This window comes from Onthophagus taurus, chromosome 6 (assembly GCF_036711975.1).
Source record: "Onthophagus taurus isolate NC chromosome 6, IU_Otau_3.0, whole genome shotgun sequence".
Classification (NCBI taxonomy): domain Eukaryota; kingdom Metazoa; phylum Arthropoda; class Insecta; order Coleoptera; family Scarabaeidae; genus Onthophagus; species Onthophagus taurus.
The window spans coordinates 12,672,513-12,691,858 of NC_091971.1; the positions used below are offsets into that span (position 1 = coordinate 12,672,513).

The 19,346-nt window shown below is 31.0% G+C and overlaps 1 protein-coding gene across 4 annotated transcripts in view; it reads right to left on the bottom strand.

Moving 5' to 3' along the window:
• The window catches only part of LOC111414134 (transcription factor GATA-4-like), a 63,753-nt gene extending 44,427 nt beyond the window's left edge, over positions 1-19,326 (bottom strand). The window contains exon 1 of one of the 4 annotated variants that reach the window (XM_071196528.1): positions 18,970-19,326. In XM_071196528.1, coding sequence (XP_071052629.1) covers positions 18,970-19,006 — 37 coding nt within the window. In that variant the 5' untranslated portion in view covers positions 19,007-19,326. Of the gene's footprint in view, positions 1-2,090; positions 2,269-7,725; positions 7,848-18,969 lie in introns of those variants that run through there. The other 3 variants (XM_023045323.2, XM_023045322.2, XM_071196530.1) reach the window with 3 other exon arrangements.
• Positions 19,327-19,346: the final 20 nt, after the last annotated feature.

The window sequence follows — 19,346 nt, forward strand, 5'->3', positions numbered from 1 at the left end:
GCTGACATACAATAAAATTCTAATTAGTCAAGTTTATCATAGTTAATTTATCTAATTTATCTATTTACTGAGGAGATGTAACTAATTTTTAGAAAAAGAAACTACTAGTTGATAAGTCTAGTTGTTGTGTAGTTTAGTTACCTAAAGTATTTGGTATTTTGTCTATTTTGTTCTAGTCTGAATATCTATATACATTTAACAATGAAATATTTTACCTAAATGGACGGATGTACTATTTTATTAAATACTTTATTTAACTGTATTTTAGTCGTTTTGTCTACCTGTTTTCATCGTTACATCGATCGTTTACAGAAAATATTTCTTAATACAAAAATTTAGGTACGACGCGATGTATATACAGGGTGCCCATTATGTATGGAATATAGTATATATCTTGATAGGTATCAACTTTATAAAAAAACATTTTATACAAAAGTTGTTTAATATTTTATTTGCCATAATAAGACAACATTCAATTGTTTTTATTTCAGAAAGCAAATGAGCAACGAATAACACTTGAAGTTTTTTAAATGGCAATGTACCCTTTCGTTAGGCTCATTTGATAGAGATTTCTTTTCTCTTTACGATGACGTAAAATTTTAGTACCCTTATATCAGAAAATTTTTGAAAAAATGTAAAAATTGCTTATTAAGAAAATTTAATAACAGTAATCTTGATATCCGAGATCGTCAAATACCTCGAACTACCTCGAATTATTGGAGATGTACACTAATTTTTCGTTTATTTGTTTTATTTTGCACGTAAATTTAATTTACGGTAATAATTTGAGATCTCGGGTATCTAGATTAATGTTATTGATTTATTTTTATTAATAAACAATTTTAACAATTTTTTCTAAAATTTTCTAACGTAAGGGTACAAAAATTTTACGCCATCGTAAAGAGAAAAGTAATCTCTATCAAATGAGCCTAACGAAAGAATACATTGCCATTTAAAAAAATTTAAGTATTATTCGTTACTCATAAAGTTGATACTTACCAAGATATATGCTATATTCCATACACAATGGGCACCCTGTATTTAAGTAATAACCATTAATAATAAAAATAATATTAATAGTGAAAACATCTATTAATATTATATAATGAAACTAATTTGATTAGGTATTTATAAGATACATTTTTCGATCATTTATCTATCTTAAATTATCGAAATAGAATTAGTTTTTATAACTAGTAGTAGTAGTTAGCTAATTTTTGACTAAAAATTCTAGATAATATGACTAAATTTTAGGTAGTTTTTCCACATTATTTTTCTCAGTGTAGAAAGTTTCGGGTTTAGCCGTACATCTTCAGACGTTCATAGGTAAGTAAAGTGTATTAGTCCGTTATATCGAGTTTTTACTGTATTTTGATTCTTTTGTTTCTTCGATTCGTTTATAAAAAAAAAGTAAAACAATAAGATCGCGAATACAATGGTTTTATTACAACGAAACGTCCCTAACTAAATGATCGATTTATTGGTTTGGACATAAAATTGCGATGGGGGTCATTTCGTCAACAGGTCCCCCTTCTTGTAAGAGAAAAGCGTAAGAACGGAAGAAATACGGAACGTGCCCGTTTCGTATACTACCTATAGTAAAGAATACGAGGCGAAAAAGCAATAAGGAAGCGATTCAGAAACGCCTCGTGTTTTCATTCCGCCTATTTAATGGGGCAAGGCAAACAAACCGTTCAAAACCTTTAAGAGGAGGAGAGATGGAAAACGGTAACGCAACTGAACTCCGTCTTGAAAAAGAAGAAATAGGGGGTAGTGAACTATTTTTTATGTAACTCGATACACGCACCGGCAAATAACTTTACTACTATAACGCGAGTTACTACAAGTTTTATGAGTTCAAACACTCTCAGGTGGTTTATCATATTTTTATATCAAAACTTTAGTAGTGAAAAAGCAATTTTTGTTCAAAACTTGACTTATTCTATTAGTGAGAGATGTCAATTTGTAGTTACGTAATAGAATTCATTACATCACTAGTTATAAAAAAGTGACGTTACATAACGTCAAAAAGATATGTAAAATTTAATTTTTATAATGGAATTAGATAAAATATTTTATAATAAACTTACGATTATTATTTATGGGTAAACTCCACCGTTGTAGGAGAGAAACGTTCCAAGCCAAACACATCGAATGTGGGTAGAACGTTTTAAAAGTGAACGAACAGAGTGAACAGCAGAAAAGCAAAGTAGTAAAGAAGAAAACAATACAAATGTTCGAACAATAAGAAACTGAAGGGCCCCCGCGCGCGTCGTATTTGTAACCGGAGCTCGCGTTAACCGTTCTGTACGTTTTAAACCCACGAACAGGTTACGCGAAAAAAAAATGTATAATTGTGGTGTATCGACGACGCTTCCGGTCTTGAAAAAAAAAAAGAAGGAATTTTCGTTTGGTAGCGCGCGATAAGCTAAAAAGGCCTACGTCCTGTTTTGATAAAAACACAAACAACGATGGTTGATTTTTAGTTCACGACTGTGTTCACAAAAACATAAAAAACAAGCCAATTAACTTGATGGGTTTAGTTGTAAGTGCATTGTCAACCGATGGTATTTACAGGAATAAATTACTACGTACCTACGCGACATGAATTTAAAAAATTTTTCATTAAATTTTTGGTTCTGTTTGGTCGTCTCAACGAAAAATAAAAAAAAAGATCTATTTACCTCGATTTTCAGCACGTGTGTACCACATCCGAGCTAATTTTATGTATTTAGGATTTGCAAGTATACCTGAAAACCGTTAAACAACATTCATACCTGAGACTTGGGGTTGTTGGAACACGACGAAGAAAAAGACGGAGAGAGGAAAGCTTTGTTTTTCGAACCGCCCTTTAAACTAGATGCAAATATTGGTCGAGGGATTACGAAAACGATCCAAAAACTTGGGGTTAGTCGAGTGTCAATAAAACGAAAATAGAATTTTAGCCGTCCGAAAAACAAAAAATTTCCCTTCCAAAATTGGGGTTAAGAAAAAAGAGTAAATAGCATAAAGCAATTATGAGGACCTTCAATATAATAAGTGTTTGAAATGACGTTTTGTTGGAGAATGTGGTGAATGCAGCGAACGTTTGTGAAACTATATTGGGTTACGCGGAGGTAAAAAGTTTTAACAAACTATAAAAAGAAAGTTAAATGTAATTCAGAAGATTTTATTCAATTAAATTTAGTAATCATTTAAATTGAATTGTTATATCAAAAAGTTCGTATATTGTGATTTATTTATTTTTGGGAGCTTAAAATCAAAAATTTCATTAATCTATATATTAATCTAACATTTTATTTTCAATAATTAAAGTTGTTACATTTCTTGAAAGCTTTCTTTTGAAAAGCTTTACACGTTTCTTTCAAATTTGTATTATTTTGTTATTCAGTGTTAAATTGCTGTATATTTCTCATTCAACTAAAACTAGAATTAGCACTCGACCTAGAATTAAAAACAGTCGGGCTTAGACTGAAGACGCATGGCTAAACCTGAAACTTTCTAGTTCTAGGTCTAGTGTTAGTTCTAGTTTTAATTGTTGTATATCTTTATTGAACTAAAACTAGAACTAACACTAAACCTAGAACTAGAATCATTCGGGTTTAGCTGCACGTCTCTTAAGACGGCTAAACCCGAATGATTCTAGGTCTAGTGTTAGTTCTAGTGACAGCGCTAGTTAGAACTAGATATTATTATGCTCATATTTTTATTGAACTAAAAGTAAAACTAACACTAGACCTAGAACTAGAATCATTCGGGTTTAGCCACACGTCTCTTAAGACGGCTAAACCTGAATGATTCTAGTTCTAGGTCTAGTGTTAGTTCTAGTGACAGTTCTAGGTAAGGCTAGTTAGAACTAGATATCATTAAATTGCATATTTTTATTGAACTAAACTTAGAACTAAAACTAGACCTAGAACTAGAATCATTCGGGTTTAGCCGCACGTCTCTTAAGATGGCTAAACCCGAATGATTCTAGTTCTAGGTCTAGTGTTAGTTCTAGTGACTATTCTAAGTAGGGCTAGTTAGAACTAGATATCATTAAATTGCATATTTTTATTGAACTAAAAGTAGAACTAACACTAGACCTAGAACTAGAATCATTCGGGTTTAGCCGCACGTCTCTTAAGACGGCTAAACCCGAATGATTCTAGGTCTAGTGTTAGTTCTACTAACAGCGCTGGTTAGAACTAGATATCAATATGTTCATATTTTTATTGAACTAAAAGTAGAACTAACACTAGACCTAGAACTAGAATCATTCGGGTTTAGCCACACGTCTCTTAAGACGGCTAAACCCGAATGATTCTAGTTCTAGGTCTAGTGTTAGTTTTAGTGACAGTTTTAGGTAAGGCTAGTTAGAACTAGATATCACTAAATTGCATATTTTTATTGAACTAAAAGTAGAACTAACACTAGACCTAGAACTAGAATCATTCGGGTTTAGCCGCACGTCTCTTAAGACGGCTAAACCCGAATGATTCTAGGTCTAGTGTTAGTTCTACTAACAGCGCTAGTTCGAACTAGATATCAATATGTTCATATTTTTATTGAACTAAAAGTAGAATTAACACTGGACCCAGAATTAAAAATATTGGGGTTTTTAGCCGTCTTAAACGACGCACGGCTAAAAATAGAGTTTCTGCTACAAATTTGGATAAATAAAATAAAATAGGAATATCTGTTTTAAAAATAATCGTTAAAGAAAAAAAGGAAAAAAGGTTCGAAGTGATCACCGTCACTCTCTATGCATACTTTTAGTCCTCGACGTATATTTTCACAAATTCCTCTTAAAATTTTTCGAGTTGCTCAAATTTTATTACATGAAACCAAAATTGGTTTAGATTTGGTTAAAATCGGGTGATCATACAAGATTATTTCCTTGATCGATCCATCGATTTAGAAAGTTTTAGTCTTTGTGATTAAGTTTTTGCTGTCTAACTAGTTTCGGCTAATGCCATCATCAAAGACGAAATTAGTCAAAAGAAATTAAAATAAAAATTATTTATTTTTTAAAACAATGAGTTTGTGTATATCTATGTGGATTCTGCATAGTCATTAAAATAATCTAAAATTTCTTCCTCATTATCAACAATTTTAACTTCCATCTTATTCTTTGAAAATGATCCTTGCTTATCAATCGTTTATGAATAACCACGAAAAAGTTGTGGTTAGGTGTTGGACACATTAAATAAATTTTTGCGTAGCCCTTCTGAACTTCATCGAGATGCTATTGGTGAGACCTATACAAAGTGCATATACAAGTCAAGAATACTGCTGCATTTTCAGTAACTTAACTTGAGTAATGACTCAAAATATTCAAAGTCTTGGTAACACATTCAAAAAATAATTTTATTGGTCAGTATCAAAGTCTGCAACACAATAGGGCAATAACCAGATAAATCCTGGACGTGATTAGTTAACCGTCTCATTGTTGCCACATTGTTTTTGCCATACTAGAGAAGCGTTTTGTACGAAAGAAATGTCGTCACATAGTCTGATGTGAATAGTCTAGAAGATACTTAAGATGTTAAAGTTTAGGATAAGGTTTTGAGACCAGAAGTTACTACCTTATATGTTTATTCTGACAAGTGCGCATCATGAGACTGTTATTGTCACTGAAAAATTTCAACCAATATGCCACAGATATTTTGAGTCAGATTATAGTTTTGTACTATGATGATTGTATATATATGTGAAAAGATTATATTAAAATTCAAGACAAACAAAAGTTTTGCATCAGCATAAACTTCTAACATCACCTACAACAATTTTCTTTATACAGAGTATGTCCAAGAAAAGCAGTAAGTTTGCTATATCTAAATATTGAATGATATGGTGCCAAAAATCGAAACACCTCCTCTAACGTTGAAAATACAAATAAAAACATTTTGGAAAAGCCATCTAATTGTATAATTCATGCATCTAATGTATCAATAAAAGAAGAAAATAAAACATAAGAAATTTGAACACTTCATGGTTTTAGCTAAAGTTATGTGACACAATGAAACTTATTTTGCAGAACAACACACTGTGTTAAAATTCAATGATAACGAATAGCTGAATTTTATAAAATAAACCCAAAGTTTGTCGTCATGTTTAAAAAGAAACTAGAACATAATAAATTTGAATACTTACTGGTTTTAGCTAAAGTTATGTGGCACAGTGAGACTTATAGTTCTACCAAAATTTTTGCAGAACAACACACCGTGTCAAAATTCAGAGATAATAAATAGCTGAATTTTGAACCAGACAAGTCCACTGAATTTTTTTTCATATCGTTTGCATACTTTTATTCTGGTAGTCCAAATTTTCAGTAAACACTGGTCTACGTTTAATCAACACATAAACGCTACTAAAAATTTAATGCAAATCATTTAACTTGTGGTCAGGTTTTTTCTCCTGGGCGTTTTGGCCGAATGATTTTACACTGAACCCTTAAATAGCCTAATGGTAAATGATTTTAGATTTGCCAAATTTCATTTTCCAGCTGTTTATGATTTTTCGAAAAGCAAAATAAACCCAAAGTTGCTCGTCATTTTTTAAAGGGCGTAACTTTCAGGATTCCTAGAATCACCCATAGTTACTAGAAACTACCCTTAAAATTCACTAAAACTGACCGTCGAAATTTGGCAATGATATTTGAAACTACCTGTATAATCAAAATTTTATAATATTTGTAATAGTTTTAATTACTGTACTATTCACAGGGAAATTAAAATAAAATTTGTATTGCTTTAATTTAAATATTTTCAACAAAAATGAAAGGAGGAGACCTAAGGAGCCTCTTAAGGACCCTTCTAATTTTAGATTTTAGTAATTTGTAGCAAAAATATCCTCAAAAATACTCCTATCTATTATTATTATTATTATATATTTATTTATATTTATTCCATGAAGAATTCAAAATCTTTTAGGCTTTTTAGTAACCCGTATGGAAATCACAGTCATTCAAAGACGACACTTCGATTAACCATAAAACTATGTTCACAATAAATTTCGTAGAAAATTTATAAATTCTTCAATAAAAATAAATTCGTTTATTAATCGATAAAAATTATCGGTTTATTTTAAAAGTTGGTATAAAATCTATATTTGGAAAAATTGATATGAAAATTTATAATAATTTTCTTTCAATATTTCTTAGTCTTTAGTAAATATGAACATTTATTTATTTCTGGCTTTACTTGGAGATAAACTCTGAAGATGACGCAACTATTATTTAGTATGTAACATCTTAGATTACTAAACTTTGTAGTTTTATTAGTTTTGATTGAGGAAGTTAATTAATTAGAAAACCTCAATATTGATTATTTATAAGAAATTCAAACAAACTTTGATAATTTCTAGTATTATTAATCAAAATATATCATATACCATACTATTCACAGGGAAATAAAGATATTAAATTATTAATATTAAACAATTTTCTAAATAAAAGATAACTATTAACATAATCAGAAGAAATAAAAACTCTTTATTACAAAATTATTTTTCGTTTATAGTGATGGCACATCGAATAATGTCGATAAAGTAGAAAACGTTCTTTGCTATAACAATTTAATAAAACTTGAGACAAAACCAAACAATATAAATTTAGTACTAAAAAAACTGAGTTTATTTTAAAACAAATTGAGAATGATTTTTATTTTGTTAAGGAGTTAGTTCTCAAACCCACCGCAAAATTAAACACCATTAATTTTTATTTAAACATTAGAAACTCACATGAAAATATAACTGAAAAATATTAATCACTATTCTTTTAGCACAGGATATTTTCATATTTTGATGGAAAACCGTTGAAGCGACGTTGCGTTTTGAAAACCGTCGTCGACGATCGACTCTAGACTGCGGATATCGCACCGAAAACACTATAAACCCCGATAACAACGCGGCTATCAGCAAGCCAGGAGAGCGCGTTGGGTTTTATCGCGAAAGATATACGTAAACCCATTGTGCTTGCACCTCTCTCGCTACACACCGTGCTTATTTACTTGTGAGAACTCAAACGAAACGTATCAAAAACTCGCATTTTCAAAAAAATTCAAAAATTTGTCTTATTAAGACTTCAACGGTGGCTTTTTAGTGAAATTAAATCAAAATCGGTGTGTGTTTTACCAAAAAAATGTGTTACAAATCTTCGAGAAGCTAAAGTTTTAAAAAAAAGGAGACTTTATTTCGTATTATTTTTTTTTGTTCGTTTTTGTTATTTTGTTTCCGTTACGAGAAGTGAAATTATACGATTGAATTTGCGGCCGTCGCGTAACGAACGTACACAATGCTCCTGCGTGTCAATAAAATGGAAACAATGGAACCGTTCATCATTTGTACGGCGCTTTAGAACGCGTCATCGACTCTCTTCTAATCGTTTCATTTCTTATCTTTTTTAACCCTTTCAATAAGTTTAACTTTATATATAGAATAATTGGACGGGATCGGAGAGAAAGCTCTTCGTTAAAGGAGTATTCGTTTTAATTCAAAGTGTTGATTTTAAAGATAATATAGTTTTAGTTCAATAAAAATATATAACATAGTGATATGTAGTTCTAATTAGCACTTTAAAACTAACACTAGATCTAGAATTAGAAACATCTGAAGACGCACGGCTAAACCCGAAACTTTCTAGTTCTAGGTCTAGTGTTAGTTCTAGTTTTAGTTCAATAAAAACATACAACATAATGATATCTAGTTCTAACTAGCGCTGTTACTAGAACTTAACACTAGACCTAGAACTAGAATCATTCGGGTTTAGCCGTCTTAAGAGACGTGCGGCTAAACCCGAATGATTCTAGTTTTAGGTCTAGTGTTAGTTCTAGTTTTAGTTCAATAAAAACATACAACATAATGATATCTAGTTGTAACTAGCACTACCTAGCACTGTCACCAGAACTAACACTAGATCTAGAACTAGAAACATTCGGGTTTAGCAGTCTTAAGAGACGTGCGGCTAAACCCGAATGATTCTAGTTCTAGGTCTAGTGTTAGTTCTAGTTTTAGTTCAATAAAAATATGTAACATAATGACATCTATCTAGTTCCAACTTTCCAACTAGCGTTACCTAGCACTGTCACTAGAACCAATATTAGTCTTAGATCTAGAATCATTCAAGTTTAGCCGTCTTGAATAACGTGCGGCAAAACCCGAATGTCTGTAGGTAGACCAAGAATGCTAGAATAAAGCTAGAAAAGGAAAGAAAAAAAGATAGAATATCGGTTCAAAGAATATCGGTTTAATGAAGGTCAAACAGAAGATAAAGAAGGAAGGAGCATAGCAAAGAAATGATCATCACTATATCAACTTAAAAGTGAGAATGAACTTCGAGCGAGAGTCAAGGAGAAAAGAAAGGTGGGTTCCTTAATTGAACGTGTGATGATGCTCGAAGAGAAGTAGTGCTATAAATGCGAAATAAATTTCGGTCTTCATATCGAAAGCAAAATCAAGATATATAAAACGACTATATATTAGTATATGCGGCAGAGACAAGATCAGATACAAGCAGGACTCTATACATGATGAAAACAGTAAGTAGGATACAAGGCAAAATTCTACACGACAGAATAAGGAGCGAAGATATCAAACAACAATGATAATTCTGGGACAAACATAAAAAAATTAGTCTAATCTGAAGTAGTCTGCATTTTGCATTTTCGTTTAAACTTTGTGTACAGAATGCTATCTCTGTGTTAGGATGCGATGTAACCTTGCAACTCCTTAGAGGTACTCTAGAACTCCATACTGTCTCATTAATACCTCCTACTACAATATTCACTCCTTTTTTTTAATTCTTCTGGTACTCTCGGTCTTTGATTATAATAGCCTTTGTATTTTTCTGGTCTTTTTCCAAATAATTATTCCACTCTATCCTTTTTGACATTAATCCATTAATTGTTGCTGGTAATTTAGTATTCAAATTCTTATTAAACAATTCAGCAAGAGAAATCTTCATGGATCTTATGGCAGGTTATGCTGATTAAGTAACATCATTAATTTTCAGTCTAGAAGATATATTCTAGGATAATTTATACACAATAAAAATTTGTTTAAATATCAAATCTTATGTTTTTAACTTCACCAAGGACTAAATTAATTCAAAAAAAGTTAATTTAAACCCAATATATCAATAAAACTGATAGTTAATAATACAATTGTAATTAAAACTAGAACTAATAGTAACACTATCACTAGAACTAACATTAGACACTAGAAACTTTCGGGTTAAGTCTTTCGAAGTCTTGACTTTCGAAAGACTTAACCTGAATAATGATATCTTAACCATAATGATATCTAGGTCTAACTAGCGCTACCTAGAACTGCCACTAGAACTAACACTAGACCTAGAACTAGAAACATTCGGGTTTAGCCTTCTTAAGAGACGTGCGACTAAACCCGAATGATTCTAGTTCTAGGTCTAGTTTTAGTTCAATAAAAATATGTAACATCATGATATCTAGTATCTAGTTCTAACTAGCGCTACCTAGCACTGTCACCAGAACTAGCACTAGACCTAGAACTAGAAACATTCCGATTTAGCCGTCTTAAGAGACGTGCGGCTAAACCCGAATGATTCTACTTCTAAGTCTAGTGTTAGTTTTACTTTTAGTTCAATAAAAATGAGCAACATAATGATATCTAGTTCTAACTAGCGCTACCTAGAATTGTCACTAGAACTAACACTAGACCTTAGTCCACGCCATAAAGTAGCTTAATTATTGCTCATTGAAGAGCAAATGGAAAACAGCACGCCTAAACGCCACTACACCCTTAGTTTTAATTTCTACCGGTAGGTTATTATATTTAAAGTAAATGTTATAGCTAAAAGATCTTTCAAACAAAGCTGTCCTATGGGCTGGAGGAGCTATCTCACTTTCTTGAAAATATAACACCTATCTCCTCTAATTTTCATAATTTTGAAAAATTCTCTACAATGCATCTGGGAGCAAAAATGTTACAGGGTATTGTGTTAAGGTACAATTTGCTACAACTTTTGTTATAAAAGGTTTTCTGCATCATGCTCCAGATACCGATTTTTTTTAACACTTTTCTAATTTTCATATTTTTGAAAAATTCTCTACATTGATGCATCTGGGAGCAAAAATGTTACAGGGCATTGTGTTAAGGGTACAATTTGCTACTACTTTTGTTCTCTCAACTCCCCGAAATTAGAGTTATTCCTTGCATCAAAATTAGCAAAAAAACTTCCGGTCAACATAGGTGCAATTCTCCACCATTTTCAAGATTACTTTTTTTAGATGGAATGCGTATGAAGTTAGCTTTTTGACAGTTGTCAATAAAGCAGTTTCTTAGTATTTTTGTTATTGGATTCTGCTCGTAGAACCTTTAAAAATGCCTCGTTTTATGAATGAAGAGTACGCCGACATAATATTTTTGTATGGCTACCCGAACAGAAGACATCCTTGTCGCACAACCACCATGAACTGTATCAGATTAAGGAGCGAGAGCCTGCGTGAAGAAACCACACTGAAGCTGTTCTTCATGAAGTTTCCGAGAATATGAGAACCAGCATAAGAAGAATGGTGGCCACCAAGAGACACAGAACGGAGCATCGATTCACAGGACTTTGCGTGAAAATAGGCTACATCCTTACCACGTACAACAAATACAAAATCTTTTACCAGCAGACTATGCGAAACGAGAAGAATTTTGCTCGTGGATCCTAAAGAACCAGGATGGTCCGCGGATGAGTCTATCTTCACTCGTGATGAGATTAACAACTCGCATCATTCATCTGGAGCGAAGAAAATCCCCATGCTTTGTCAGAAAGTAGATTCCAGCACCGATTTTCGGTTAATGTGTGGGGAGGAATCATCGAAAATCTTTGAATACGAACTGCGGATTGGAGTTGTTGCTTGACAAGCTGGCTACCAAAGAAGAACTGGTAGTTAGAATCCATCGATCATTTCAGTAAGTTCGTGGAAACATGGAAAATATTAACTGGATAGGAGAACTGAGTCGAAGAGCAGAATTGTGTATGGCAGTCCAGGGTCGCCATCTTGAGCAACTTTAATCAATTAATGATCGCAATAAAATCATAAAAACCTAACACTTTCTGCTAATTATTGTAGAAGTAACACAGTAATGTGAGTTGAGTAATGTTGACTGGAAGTTTTTTTACTAATGTTGATGCAACGGGGAGACACCTGTATATACAACAATCCAATCCAACACTAAATAACAACTAAAACTAGCTCTGAATTCTAAAAAGAAAATTTTGTCTAACTTTTCTTGAATAAACGCGCATTTTAAAAGTAATATATACACATCATTACAGTAATTTTGCAACACTTTGGACGTAATTTGTGTAGCAACGCGTAATAGGTTGGCAATCAATTTCATATTTAATAACCCAAATTTTAAAACATAAAAAACTCCAAAAAATGTTTTCATAAAACAAAACAAGAATTATTTTCTTTTATAAGACAGACACGTTTTAACACAAATATTTTTAACAAAAAAGGAACAAAAATATTTTTTTTTAGTTTTTAATAATAAAGATTCAATGAATCATCATCAACATCAAATCGGTATAATTTGGTTGTGTTGCAAATCAAACATTCTATTTTGTTGTTATAACTCTAAGTTTGTCATATTTTGCAACCCAAAAGAAGTGCTAAGGAAAAATTAGTCTATTTTTATTACTTTATTGCAAAAGAAATTTTTGACATTTTAATGCTGTTGCAAAATCATAAGTCCTACACTAAAAAGTAGAAATGTATTACTCGTGGTGGCATCTCTTCATTCTACCAAGATGGTAATATGGTATCCCTCATTAATGTTAAGTAAAATAATTTACTATAACAAATATAGTAAATCCTAGTGGAAGAACATGTATAATGCACATTCTCTCTCGCAATGGAAATTTTAACATTGGCGTTAAGAAATAAGTTCACGGAATTAAGTATAGAGCGTTCGTCGAACGTTGGTTGTCGTTAATTAACGATTCGAGCAAAACGATCCGGACTTAATTCCCTCTCTCCTCCTCCTCGTCCTGGTTCTCCTTTCGAAATCCGTGAATAATAAAATAAATAATAAATGAGAACCGTCCATAACAAAGAATCCATATTTAATAACAAAATAATTATTAAAAAAATTATTATTAATAAATTAAAAATGATTTTGAATTTGAACATTTTTCTTGATATTCGTTGATTCTAAGAAATTTAAACTCGAGTTTCGGAACACAATGAAGAAAGACGATACTTAGCGGGCGATAATAAAAATCTATAAACAAAATTTCTATTTGGAGTTTGAGTCGGGTTTATTTTTATCTCTACATCGGTGATTAATCGGAATGAAAATAGACTCAAAAAAGAAATTAAGCAAAAATGCTTTTTTTTTTGTAATTGAATTTTGAATTGTTTTCATGTAAATAGCACGTTTTTGTGGTTAACCACAAATAAATTACGGTTTCGCAGAAAAAAAAACGGTTTTCTTTACAAGTTAAAAGAATCTTTAAAAAAATTTAATCGGTTCATTTCGAAAATTAATTCGATACTTTCATTTATAACGATATCGGCCAATTATTATTCTTCGTTTTAAATTTCTTGGAAAAGGTAATTAACCCAAGTAAAATACCAATCAATCAAGTTGTTAACACGAAATTATCAAACTTTTTTAAAAATCTCTATTGTTTTATTATTCTTTGAAGAAATTTAAAAAGATTCATTTTATCGTTGCAGTAATAAAAATTAGTGAATAAACGTTGTAGAAAGAAATTTTTATAGTAGAAATTGAAGAAATATTCATGAAAATTCTTACTTTAACATGACTTCAATAAAAATAACAATCTTGCGCTGAATAACAATTAAAAGTAGAACTACCACTAGACGGCTAAACCCGAAACTTTCTAGTTCTAGGTCTAGTGTTAGTTCTAGATTTAGTTCAATCAAATTATGCCACATAATAATATCTAGTTCTAACTAGCGATTCTAGTTCTAGGTCTAGTGTTAATTCTAGTTTTAGTACAATAAAAATATGAACATAATGATATTTAGTTCTAACTAGCACTGTCACTAGAACTAACACTAGACCTAGAACTAGAATCATTCGGGTTTAGCCGCACGTCTGATAAGACGGCTAAACCCGAATGATTCTAGTTCTAGGTCTAGTGTTAATTCTAGTTTTAGTACAATAAAAATATTAACTTATGATATCTAGTTTTAACTAGCGCTGTCACTAGAACTAACACTAGACCTAGAACTAGAATCATTTGGGTTTAGCCGCACGTCTCATAAGACGGCTAAACCCAAATGATTCTAGTTCTAGGTCTAGTGTTAGTTCTACTTTTAGTCTGAAGATTCAGGCTCTTGATAGAATTATCGACGCTTCCAATTCAATTTTGGTGAAGATACGACGTATATCATTATCATATGTGTAATTTAATAAGAGACTAAATAAAGAGTACGAACTATATAATTATCAATATTAAGGAGAATAAAGATTGTGGCAAGAAATTTTAAAAGTAGAACTTGAAGTATTCATAAAAATTCTTCAATTAACAGAAGGATTTTAATTTTTATTGCTTCTTGGTCCAGAAGTCAACATATTAATCTCAGAAATCCTCTTAGAAATGGGTGCACTTTAACAAATTCATGGATAATTTACAAAACGTTATTTCTCGAGAAAAAATGTCAATATTTTTCACATTAGTCTTACAAAAGCTTTCACTGAACAAGAAACGCTGAAAACGACACGAATGCAAGCACTAATTCAGTGAGGAAAAGAAAATAAGAAAAGACATAAATATTAAAAAACTTTAAAAGAAAAAATAAGCATTCTCGAAGCAGATAACAAAGTAAAAAAAAGTGTACACATTTTGGAAATCCAAAATACTGCCTTACATGCTTTAATAAAGCACATCAAGCTCTCTAAAAATTAATGACTCTTTCCTGTGCTTAGTTTTTGTCATATTTTTCGTTTTATTTAAAATAAACTTCACTTTACCACAAAAAAAACAATCTTTTCCTAATATGCTATCAAACCAAAACACAGCAAAAAATATCTGATTTATGGATTTTAGATAATCCATAAATTCTTGGTGACAATTCTCTGCTCAAATTTCTGTAGATTTCATCTTCTTAACGTTAGCATTCCCTTTGTCTGGTAGAACGATTCTTTCCTCTTGACGAGCCAATCAGAAAGCTATAAAACGTTAACAATGAATTGAGATTCAATTAAAAGGAGATTTCCATTTCGGCAATTTGCAAAGTAGGAACTAATTCGACATGGATAATAATTTGGGCTGTTATCAGACAAAACTATCAGGTTAATGCACCGAAAGATAAGAAGTTTCTTTCACAAATAACGTCTTTGCATTTCTTGGAACTACGTTGCAAAACATTTCTGACACATACCAAAAAATAAGAAAGGAGGAAAAATGTATTCTCGGCAGCAGAATTAAGAGGTATTTGAGTAGAAGCACAGCTAATTATTGGACATAATTAGATGGCAGACGAATTTTTGACTAAATTGGTAAAAAATTTGAAACTAACAAAGCTGAAAAACAATCATCATCAAATAATTATGTAGGAAAACTTCAAAATGCAGATTAATCAAACAGCTGAGTCAGCAAAGAAATGCCAAAAAATAATAATTTGATTTAAAAAAGTGTGATATTTTTAAAAATGTCCTCGAAGTATTCATCACGTGCCCCAGAAAGTACCAGCTAGAAGTAAACTGTTTTTTACCATATCAGAGAATAATTAATTCTTAACGGTAGAATATGATAAGCAGCAAATTAACAATGGAAATAATGGATAGAAAACCAGTATTCGGCCAGTTTATCAAGTCTCAGATATATTCCTATTATAACACTGGTAAGAAGTACAAAGTTAGTTAAATTAGACAAAATTTTCTTATTTAACTCTTACAAATACATCTCTCCAAATGCAAACAAAGACTTGTTCGTTTAAGCACATATTTATCATTTTGTGAACAATAAGAAGCAAATAGAAAAACTTTGAAAAAGAATACAAAATTTTATACAAATCGGTGCAACATTTCTTAACATATCTGTCAAACCTATCATCAGATTTTGACAAAACGTGATTTTGAGAGTGTTTGAGTTATCATTAGTTTTAGTGGTGACAAAATATTTATTACACATCAAAATTAATCAACAATAATAGACATATCAGCTACTTCATCTGCTTCTAAAACACTTATTTGTTATGTTCTGCTGCACATTCTTGTCTTTCTTGTGTTCTCTAACACTCAACGATTGGTAATGTTGATTCACTAACCACCTCTTTTAATTGCGTTTATCATTTGTCATAAAGAGCTTCATTTGAAAGTACAGGCTACTATGTAAATTGCTTATTGTACAATTATGGGGCCACAATGAATTATTTTGGGACTAGTTGTCCATTTTTCTTCCTCAAATACGCATAAATAAGTTTAACAACCTTTAAAATATTAATTAATAGGTCGTATTCGGATAAACTTGAACCATCACTTCCAGATCGACTATATTGATGCTGTAGATTTTAAGCGGTTAAGCTGTAATGATAAAATGTTGCCCATATCGAGTTCTTTATTATCAGAGTTTCTTCATTATCTGTTACTGAATCACAAGGTCGATTTCAATTTATAATCATGACTCTCTACATTTTCTTTCATATTTATTTTTGGACATGGTCAATTTATGTTCGTTAATGTCTATGCAAAGCATGATTTCAAAGTTCCATGCTAAGTTTTAGAAGGACGAAACATGTTAACAACAGCAATCATTTTCATATTAAAAGCAGAAATGTGGTATGGTTTACGGTATATTTGAGGTATATCCTTTTATCCCAAGTCGTTTCAAAGCAGCATCTCAACTTTAATTACACTTCAATAAAATTTTCAATAAATATTCCACCATTTTAAAACTTTGCAAGCAATCAGACTTCTTCACCTTTTATTATCTATCAACTTTATCTAAGCAAATATTTTAGGTATTTTTAATCAATTTTATTTTTATAAATTGTGGTCGTTTTGCTAATTTTGTCAGTTAACCTAATTAATTCAGCAAATATTTACAGATTTTTCTTAATAAATCATTTTTTAACCTTTACCTGCGTTTCCATAAATATTTGCATTATATTATCAGATATTAGAAAATTTAGAAGCGATTCTTCGAAGTTTTTTATTCCATCCTAATTTTATGTGGTTATGACAATTTTTTTCTATATTTGCAGCTTTTTCTTAACTTCTTTAAGTTCTAGCAGATATTTGCTAAATTTTACAAAGGATCCTAAAAAACTAGTCTTTATCAAAACATAATTGGTCCCTGTAATACCATCGTGGTTATGGACAGAACGCAATACTGGATACCAGATATATACTGGAGATCTAAAATAAACATGGCCAGAATAGTTACGAAGAGAACCTATCATACAGACTCATACATTAAAGATTCCACACACATTGAGAATTAATCAGCTTCATTTTGTGTATTCACTCCCTGTTGTAGAGTTATTTCAGCTAGAAAGGCCAATTCTATGAGCAACACAAGAGTTCGATTATCATTGATCATCGCTAACTTCTATATAGAGCTGTTTGAAGAAGCCCAACAACCCAATAAGGTAATAATATGTCATAATAAGATGTCATAAGGACTAATGCAGAATTAAGTTTGACAAAAATTGGCCACAAATATCCAATTCCACAAAAATAAGAGAATGTAGCTAATGTTTAGTAGTTTTTGATAGATTTATGCAAAATTTTGCTAAATAATGACACATCTTTACTAAATTTTGACAAATGTTTAATACCTATCTAATATATTTTGCACTTTAATATGTCTGAAAAAGATAATGTACCAATTTTAATTCCACTGCAATAAGTTTAAAGGTATTAAAATATTTACAATGTTAATTTATGATCTGTTGTAGTGATTTACATGGCGTATCAATATTGAAAACCGCATTAAATTTCTGGCTAAATAACACTGTAATAATTTAACTTTTCTATCTGTCAAATAAAACAATACTTTTGAAATAGAAATAATTAGTTAATTCCTAAAAATACAGTGCAAAACAAATAGATAATTGCCAAAAAAAGATCACAAGTTAATGTTATAATAATTATGTCTTAAAACGGATTGTATTAGTTTCGGAAAAATAAAAAAATTGTTTGATCTTAAATTTTAAATATTTAATATATAAATATTTGACTTAAAAGATTTTGAATTGTCGAAGCGTTTCAAAATAAAATTATTCTTATAATGACTATGTCATTAAACGGAAAGAAGAAGAAGGTTTGACCTATTGCCACAAGCTTAGACTTTGAACTATCTCGACCCCTTCTCAACTCTGTATTTTCAAAAATTATCACAGCGTACATTTATGTAGTGTATTTATTTTATGTATGTAAATATAAATGTATAAAGGAGTTCAGAAATGAACCAACAATTCTGTTAAACGTTTAAATAAAAAAAAACGATATTAATAAAACAAGAATTTTTGATGAGTAAATAAATAAAATAAATGTGCTACTTATAAATATTTTAAAATTTATGTAGATAAGAGTTTTAGATAATTATCAACTTGTTTAAAATAAAAAATAATAAATTCTTTATAATCGTTTTGACACTTAACCTTAAAAAAGTGTCAAACAAAATTTCTTTTAATATAATTAAAAATATTAAAACTTTTTTTTCAAGCTTTAAGACGAATCTTATTATCCCCTTATATTTTACATAATCGAGAAGAAACTATTCTTTTATAAACATTTAATATAAATAACACGAATTTAATCTATATAAATATAAATACCGCATCGAATAAATCCCAATAAAACATAAAACCTTTCTTTGAATATCTTCAGTTTTATATGTATATCAGAAAAGATGATAATACATAATTTTGATAAAATAGACGCGCGCACGTTTTATTATACGAACGAATAGAGTTGAGTAGAGAGTGATACGAAATCGGTTTTTGAAAATATAGAATGAGTTTTATCTCTTACCGTATGTCCTCTGATAATCTTGTTTCGTCGCCATCATCGGGGTTTTTGCTGTTTGCTGGTTCGATAGTGTGTGTTATCGTGTGGTCGGGTCGGGGCGAAGGCGCACTGTGTGAATCTCCTTCGCGACTCAGAACGGTTTACGGCACCGTCCGTTCCGCACGCGCACAGACTCGTCGTTTAGGAGGCCACCGTAAACGAACCGACAGCAAAGGCAACGTTTTTGCGGGAGGGGGACCCTCCAAACGGTGATCGTTCTGACGATGGAGGCGGTGGTGGGGTTTGTTAACGCCCCATACTCAATTTTTGGCCACATCTTTTCTTCTTTCATTACAACCCCACAAAAATCAACTTTATTCTAATTTAATTCTTAATTAATC